The sequence below is a fragment of the Capsicum annuum genome, chromosome 12 (genome assembly GCF_002878395.1).
Source record: "Capsicum annuum cultivar UCD-10X-F1 chromosome 12, UCD10Xv1.1, whole genome shotgun sequence".
Classification (NCBI taxonomy): Eukaryota; Viridiplantae; Streptophyta; class Magnoliopsida; order Solanales; family Solanaceae; genus Capsicum; species Capsicum annuum.
Genome location: NC_061122.1, coordinates 150,356,546 through 150,365,952, shown reverse-complemented (window position 1 = coordinate 150,365,952; position 9,407 = coordinate 150,356,546). Strand labels below are relative to the sequence as shown.

The 9,407-nt window shown below is 37.5% G+C and overlaps 1 protein-coding gene across 1 annotated transcript in view; it reads left to right on the top strand.

Moving 5' to 3' along the window:
- The first annotated feature begins 1,233 nt into the window (after nt 1-1,233).
- The window catches only part of LOC107849130, a 181,788-nt gene continuing 173,614 nt past the window's right edge, over nt 1,234-9,407 (top strand). Inside the window, exons 1-3 of the mRNA XM_047401661.1 lie at nt 1,234-1,538; nt 1,763-1,856; nt 1,905-2,026. Coding sequence (XP_047257617.1) covers nt 1,234-1,538; nt 1,763-1,856; nt 1,905-2,026 — 521 coding nt within the window. The remainder of the gene's footprint in view (nt 1,539-1,762; nt 1,857-1,904; nt 2,027-9,407) is intronic.

Below are 9,407 nucleotides of genomic sequence, written 5' to 3'. Positions count from 1 at the left end.
TGGGGTGTTACACAATCCTGCTCTAATGGTTGAAGATCAACCAACCCACAGGACAGTTCGCGAAGTGGAAATCCCACTTATGGTAAATTTAACCTCCCCTTATCAGAAACTGACTGCTAGGGGTAATTTTGAGCTGAAGTAGAATATGGTGCAGCTTTTGATCAGCAGTGGACAGTTTTTTGGGCTTTCACATAAAGATCAACAAGTCTATTCGCGGAACTTTATGGAGATTAAGAAATAATTCATCCCTACGGGTATGTCAACTGATTATGTTAGGCTGACACTATTCCCCTTTTTACTATTGAGGGAAGCAAAGAAATGGTTGAACATTGAGATGGCAAGATAAATCACAACCTGGGATGACTTAGTTTGAAAATTCCTCATTCGATTCTTTCCATATGGAAAAACTGTGAGACTTTGCAGTGAGATTGTGTTCTTCCAGAAGAAACTAAATGAGAATTTATATCATGCTTGGGAGTGCTTCAAGGCTCTTTCTCAGGACTGTTCGCATCATCAGCAGTTCGATGAGGTATTAGCTCATACTTTTACTAAGGCACTTGACCATAACACAAAAAATTTTCTAGATTCAGCTACAAGTGGTAAAGCTTTGGAGTTGACTTATGATGAGCTATATACTTTGTCGAATCAGATTGCTCAAGGGAATCCTGAGTGGTATTCTGACTCACAAAATTCTACAAAAAGGTTGTAGGTGTATTAGAGGTGGACCAATTTACTACTATATCTGCCCAGATTACTACTCTACAAAATTAGATAAGAAACGTGATGTTAGAGGTTACATAACCTACAGCCACATTTAATGTAATTCAATAGACTGTAGGTTGGTGTGAGGTTTGTGGTAATAGTGGGCATTTAGTGGCTATGTGTGCTGCAAATCCTGAGTCTATGATGTTCATGGCCAATGTTCAAAGGAAAAATTATGAGAACACCCAATATCTAAAGTGGAAGACTCAGTACCTAATTTATTACAGGAATAATCAGCAATAACAGCCTTAGTAGTCTCAAGTCTAGAGCAATCAATCTATGACTCAAATGAACAATGTTAAGGAGATGTTGAACCAAATTATATTTGGTCCGGCATAGTTGGCTGCAGATATTAAGATCAAGAAAGCAGCTACAAAGAGTTTAGAGTTTCAGTTGAGGAAGATGCAACCGGCATAAGATACTAGTCCTCAAGGTGGGTTGCCAAGTGATACTGAAAACCCTAAACAAGTAATGGCAATCACTTTGAGGAGTGGTAAGGATCTAAATGAAAAACCTCTAAAGAAAACTAAGGAGGTGGATGCACAGTTGATTTCCCCACAGTTATCCAAGAAAGTTGATAAAAATTCAAGGAAGTCTGAGTACTCAAGAACAAGAGTTGCTGAACAGGTGAAGGAGAGACAACCACTACCTTTCCCACAGAAGAATGTAGAGACAAAGGAGGATGAATGCTTCAAAAAGTTCTTTGACATGTTTAGAGAGCTTTATAGTAACCTTCCTCTTTTAGATGTTTTGCAAGGAATGCGCAACTATGCTAAGTAATTAAACGATGTGGTCACTAATAAATTAAGCTACATGGTGTTGAGGCAGTAGTACTCACTGAGGAGTGTAGCTCTATGGTGACAGAAAAGATGCCTAAAAAGTTCAATGACCCTGGGAAGTTTACTTTCTATATTTAGATTAGGAATAGTGAGGTGGTCCACCCACTTAGTGACTTAGGGGTAAACATAAATTAGAGACCTCTCTCTTTGTTCACTTTGAGCTTGGGAAAGCCAAGACTGAGCTCTGTGTTACTGGTACTAGCAAACAAAACCATAGCTCATCCTGAAGGAGTCATGGAGGATGTTCTCATCAAGGTTGGTAAGTTTATTATTCTTGATAACTTTATTGTTTTAGATTTTCAGGAAGATGAAAAAGTACCAGTCATCTTGTGGAATCCATTTTTGGCAATGGGAGGAGCTTTGATAGATGTGACAGAGGGCACACTTATAATGCGGTTGGATGATGAAGAGGTGGTATTCAAAATGTACAAACTACTCAACACACTATACCACTAAATGGATTTGTGCACAATTACTGTAATTAATGGGGATAAGTGTGGGGTGGTATAGGCTATTCCACAAAATACTTCTTCGAACATCTTCATTAAGCAGCCAAAGCCACAATCGCCCCAGTATAACATGATGCAAATTAATGGGCCTAAAATGGCTAAAGTTTAGAAAGTTGTTAACTTTGAGAGTGCATACTCAAGAGGTTAGAAACAAATAAGAAGATGGAGTCCTAGTGTGAGAAAAAAAATGAGTCATAGATAGGGTCATTCTGCGACACTAAATTAGTCATTGCTTGAGAGGCAGCCCAAGTTAAGGTATGTTTTATTTTTATTATTTTAGTTTTTACTTTAATAGTTTTTGTTTTTGTTAAGTCACTGGTTGATGGGAAGTTTGAGTACCAAAAAATCTAAGGTAAGGAGCATAGCAAAGACTAAGTGTGGGATCCTCAAGCCCCTTTGATATGTAAAGATGCTACTAGCTAGGCCTAGAGGCCTCAGGAAGTATTTCTATCTCTACTTGAGTATACTTTAGGGACAAAGTAGATTTTTAAGTAGGGGTGGGAAAATTCCCATTTTTAGGAGTAATTTTTGGATATTTTTGTTGGTGTAATATGTGAGCATGATGCAAGTGGGTTTATATGATTGCATGATTCAAGTGAGTTTTTATAAAAGGAGCATGTTGATTATGTGAATTACTACCTTTTACACACCTAGGATATAGTTTATAACTCTTGTACTTGTTGTCTTAATGTTTAATTCATTTTAATATTTGGTTAAGAATTGATGATGATCCTTCTTGAGGTGATGTGAGGTTGTAGATATTACTTGTTGCATGTGATGTCTAGAACTTTCCTGTTGTGTGTGTAAAGCTAAATAAAGAGTGCAGGTTTAGGAGATGATATAGGCATTTCCTTGATAACTATATTTTATACCTTCTTTTTACCTAACCTTGTACATAATCCTAGTTAGCCCCATTGAACCTTTAGCTTTTTCTTTGACAGCATCATTTGCAGCCTAACTCCCTTCTTTGATTGACCTTAACTTGATCCAAAAGATCCTAAGTTCTTTGGTATAAAATTATTGGGTAAGAAGTTTGCAATTCTGGTAGGAGTAAGGTGCAATTGATGCCCCAAAGTGATAGTTATTGGTGTGTAAAAATTGTTGTGTCGTGGTTGGGAGTTAGAGAAATTTGTGCTAATGAAATTCCCATTTGTAGCCCAGTTATGTTATAATAAACCTATTTTGTCCTTGGTCTTCTTGGACATTGTGCATCTCAACTAAGGGAATTGCTTAAGTTTAGGGTCGCTATTATAGGGGTGTGCAACATATAATGGGTGTGAAGAAGGGTAAAATCAAATGATGTGTATATAGCATACTCCTATCGTGGTGTATGTAAGTGAGCTTAATAAGATGAAAAAAATTAAAGGATGGGGTAGACAAAAGGGTGTAAAGTGGTTATTAAAGGTAAGTTGAATGACATGTATTATGTATTAAATCACTTAGGAAAGATAGTCACTATTACTGGCCAAAATAGTTCCTACCTGTCCCTAAGCTTACATTACAACCATTACAGACCTATTTGATGCTAAGCTTAATATTCTGGTATTAATTGAGTACTACACTAAGGGCAAGACTATGGTTCATCAATTATAACTTGTGAATTCTTTGTGAGAGCGAGTACAATTTGATTCTTATACCCATTCTATTATAGATTGCTAGATTGTGGGTCTTTATAGGTCACTCTCTTATTGTGAGGTGTAACACCCCAAATCTGGTACTCAGAATACTACACGGTGCTCATGACCCCGAAGGACCATAAGCTAACCCATAACTGATATTTGTACCTATACACTGTATAACATACAAAATATAATGCAGAAATGGAGGCTGAAAGGCCATAAGGTTCAAAACTTCATAACTGAAAAAAATATAACATCTGAATGGGGTAAAAGAATACCAAAAATTAAAATACCTTGTGAATATGATAGTCTAAAATCCTCTAACTGACCAAACTATCTGAATAAAGAGTTGATGGAACATGTCCCCAACTAACCCCAACTACTGAAATAAATTAATTTAAAGGGATAATAACGAAATTGTCATGTCCTCAAATGATGAGGACTCACTGCTAACTCTGACTGCTGAGACTGGAATGCTACTAATGCTCTGGTGCTCGTGCTTCTGAACCTATGATATAAGACACCATAGCGCAAATTCATTATTACTTTGAATAAACTGGTATGCATAGAAGGTAGGCTGAATGTACGGGGTTCATATGCTAAACAATACTGGCTAACTGAATAATATGAACATAAGAATACATGCATGAATACGTCGTTACTATATCTTAGATTGTGATAACATGAATTTACTGATAATTAACATGACTGATAACTGAATTCTGATGAATGATATAACTGATGAGATGAGTGACTGTATCTGAAAGTCCCGAATCTGATGGAACTAGCCGAGTTCCATACTATTCTGAGGTGACTGTATCTAATAGTCCTGAATTCTGTAGAACTAGCTGAGCTCTATTACTGAGACTGAATGACTGTATCTGACAGTCCTGATTCTATAACTAAAACTATGGGAAGTAGTCATCTAAACGACATACCCCTAATACGCCATTATGACTGAGTTGGGGTCGAATATGTAACCCCAATTAGAAGGGTGTCAATACTGCGCCACTGGTAAGGATAAGTTATTAGTGACCCACATCTGATAGTATCCCCAAAAGAGAATGGTGGGGCCCTCATCTGACAGTGCTTATCCAACTTATCAACCCTCATTTGACAATATTGATTTCTCAACCTATGCTGGCTATATAGTTCTGGAATGAAAGGATGACTTTTAAGAATTACACCCTCATCTGACAATGTGGGTTCCCATCCTTGGGTTACTCGGTGCTAATTCCTACTCCTATCTGAATAGACACTAATCAGGGATTACTGAACTAAACTGGACTGAATTAACTGAGTTTTGTTGACTGATGGAATAGTACTGAGATTATTGTATTACTGAGCTTTCCTGAGTCGCACGACTGACTGAGTTCTATGGATGATGGCTTGAATGAGGATATCATGAAAACATGGCACGGACTTTTGGCACACAACTATATTTTTTGGGTACAAGTACCCCCAGAACTTGATAGAAGGAAACTGACAAAGCATGACTTTCTTAAGTACAACATCAATATCAACAATACATAATCCATTGGCTAAGATATTTCATCAAAAATTTAATATGCATAACTTCTACCTGAATGGAGATTTCATATTATCATACTAGTATGGCACTTTTCCTTCACATAGGCATTCAATCAAACATGGGGGGGGGGGGGGGGGCGCATGCTATGGTTATACAATCATCAATATATCTCATAATCAAGGATACATCAATCAACTTGTGAATTGAAGGGTTTATCATGAATACCACGTAATTCCTCACATACTAAAATCAATTCTTGTAATTAATAGTCTATAACATGGAATGAAACCAAACAACAACATGAATATCACTTTTCAATTCAATCAAATCATGAACATTCATAAAGATACAAATCTTTGATTTTGAAAAGAGATTCTTGAGCTTTATGGGTGAAAGAGATCCATGAATCAAAACATGACATACCTTAGTTATTTAATTAGTGAAGATTGACGGAGAGACTTTCTTGAAATTGAATCCCCAATTGAAACCCTAGCTTGTTCTTGAGAGAAAATTGAGAGAAACTAGTATATTTTGGGTTCCAAATATTTGAATATCGTGTTAAAGGGCTTAAACAGGGGTAGGAAATTGGCACTTTTAACCTTGGACGCATCTTTTAAATTAGGGAAAATTTCCTGACCTGGACCCCTGGTGTGATGCAGCACTGTCGCATCGTGTCATTGGAACTTCACAATTGGGAAATAGGGAAATGGAGAGACGCAGAGCCATCGCGTTGCCACTTTGTTTGCAACCTGGAAGTTTGGCGCGATACGGAGAAATCATGCTGGGACACTGGAAAAAGGACAATTGCCATTTTATCTTATAGCGTGGGTGCCACTGACCAATATGGCGCTATTTTACGACGGGGACTTGAAATCATCATAACTTCATACCCAGTTTTCAGATTTCGAAAAAAATTTTATCGATGGAAAGCTTATTGAATTTCCCACATGACAAAAAGTAAAAATATTGAAAATTCCCCTTGGAATAAACATCATTCCATTTAGATTCTAATACTTAAAATTCTTGAGACAAAATTAGTTAGAAAACTTCGGGGCATTACAATATCTCCCCCTTGGGAATATTCATCCTTGAATAAGACAGAGTAAGAGGGGAGAAACAATAAGCCAAAGTACATATTAAACATGAACACTAAAACATGACTACATAACTGACATTTTTGAGATTCATACAGAGCATGCATATCTGATGCATGATTTCATGACTGAACTGAAACATAAATGCATGACTGAGAGTACTGATTAGCTGATCACACATATCTGTTGCATGAATACATGACAAAACTAATTATATTACTGATATTTCTATTAACTGAGTCTTCTCACAAGGAGAATACATGTCTGATGCATGAACACATGACTAATCTGATGCATGAACATATAATTGGATATGCAATGGTACTTAGTACCAAGTTTAAAAATAGAATCCTGAACATGAGGCTGAAACCAAGTTGCAACTGAAATCTGGACATAGAAATTAAAAAGTTTAAGGAGAACTATTACCTTGAGCTTGATCTGAGTTAGCAGACAAGAGGTGAGGGTACTTGGTATGCATGTCTACTTTTGCTTCACAAGTATCTCCCTCAATGGACTAATTCAGCCAAAGGACTTTGACTAGAGGGACTTCTTTGTTCCTCAGTCTACGAGTCTGGTAGTCTAGAATTTTGACTAGAATCTCCTCATAAGAGAGGTTGTTCTGAACATGTATACTATGAATATGGACTACAACTGCTGGGTCACCTATACACTTCTTGACCAAAGAGACATGGAAGACTAGATGAACTATGGTTAGATCTAAAGGCAATTCGAGCTCATAAAGCTACCTTGCCGAAGCGACTGAGAATTTTGAAGGGACCGATATATAGAGGACTAAGCTTTTCCTTCTTACAGAACCTCTTCACTCTCTTTGTAGGAGAGACCTTTAGATAGACATAGTCACCAACCTCGAACTCAAGATCCTTTGTACACCTATCTGCATAAGACTTCTATCAGCTCTGAGCAGCCTGGAGTCTTTCTGTAATCAACTGGACTTTCTCTAAGGCATCGAATACTAAGTCAATCCCTATGACTAAGGCCTCACTAACTTTGAACCAACCGACTAGAGATCTGTATCTCCTACCGTAGAGAGCTTCGAATGGAGCTATCCAAATACAGGAATGATAGCTATTATTGTATGTAAACTCAATCAAAGAAAAGTGGTCATCCCAACTACCTTTGAAATCAATTGCACATGCCCTTAGCATATCTTCTAGGGTCTGAATTGTCCTTTCTGCTTGACCATCTATCTGAGGATAAAAGGCTGTACTGAGATAAACCTGTGTACCAAGACCCTTTTGGAATGCTTTTTAGAAATGATAGGTGAACTAGGTACCTCTATCTAAAATAATGGAAAATAAAATACCGTGTAATCTGACCAACTCCCAAATGTAGAGTTTGATATAATCCTCGGCTGAAAAAGAGGCATGAACTAGAAGAAAATAGGCTGATTTGGTCATTCTGTGTAGAATGATTCAAACTAAATCATGCTGGCGATGAGTACGAGGAAAACCTATCATAAAGTACATGTTCACTTCTTCCCACTACCAAGTAGGAATATTGAACTCATGCATGGACCTACTAGGATTTTGATGCTCAATCTTAAACTACTGAAATATAGAGCACTTAGCCATAAAATCTACAATATCTCTCTTCATACCACTCTACGAATAGATATCCCGCAATCCACGGTACATCTTTATGGCCCCTGGATGAATAGAGTAGCGCACCATGTTCTTCAGCAAGAATTCACAGCCTTAAGTCATCTACAACTAGAACATAAAAATTACCCTGACAATGCAATACCCCATCTCACCCTTGGGAGAAAACCTCTACTTTCTGGTCCTTAACTAACTCTTTTAACTTGACTAAACTAGAGGTTTCTATCTTGATTTTCTTTCACCTTAGAAACTAAAGATGATTCTAAACTACTCTGAATCCATATGTCACCCTCCTCTAAATTGACTAAGGAAACGTCTAGTCTAGTAAGATTATGGACTTCCTAAGCTAACTTCTTCTTACTTTCCTCAACATGAGTAACACTACCCATAGATAGTCCACTGAGAGCATCAGACACTACATTGGCCTTGCTTAGATAATAAAGGACACTCATGTCATAATCTTTCAAGAGCTCTAACCACCTTCTCTGACGAAGATTGAGATATTTTTTAGAAAAGACATACTAAAGGCTCTTATGATTGGTGAACATATCTATATGAACTCTGTACTAGTAATGCCTCCAAATCTTGAAGGAAAAAACCACGGCTGCTAACTCGAGATCATGAGTAGGATAATTCTTTTCATGGGGTTTAAGTTGTCTAAAGGCATAGTCTATGACCTTACCATGCTGCATGAGGACACAACCCAAACCTACTCTGGATGCATCACAGTACACTACAAACCCATCTGGACCGTTTGGAAGAGCTAAGGCTGGGGCTGAGGTGAGTCGAGTTTTCAACTCCTGAAAGCTCTTCTCACAAGGACCTGACCACTAAAATTTGATTTTCTACTGAGTCAATCTGGACATAGGGGATGTAATAGATGAAAATCCTTCAACAAACCATCAGTAATAGCCATCCAAACCCAAGAAACTCTTGATGTCTGATGGAGAGATAAGTATAGGCCAGGTTTTTACCACTTCTATTTTTTGAGGATCTACTCTAATACCATCACCACAAATGATATGGCCAAGGAATGCTACTGACCTTAGACAAAATTAGCACTTACTAAATTTGGCAAACAACTGATGATTTCTGAGAGTCTAAAGTATAATTCTGAGATGGTCTACATAATCACGCTCACTACGGGAATAGACCAGAATATGATCTATAAAGACTTTGACTAACATGTCCAAGTACTTCTTAAACACATGGTTCATCAAGTCTATAAAAGCTGTTGGGGAATTGGTAAGAGCAAAGGACATGACTAGGAATTTGAAGTGACTATACCGGGTGCGAAAGGCTATTTTTGGAATGTCATATTCTCTGACTCTGACTGATGATAGCCGGATCTAAGGTGTATCTTACAGAAATAACTGGCACCCTGAAGCTGGTCAAACAAGCCATCAATTTTGGGGAGAGGATACTTGTTCTTGA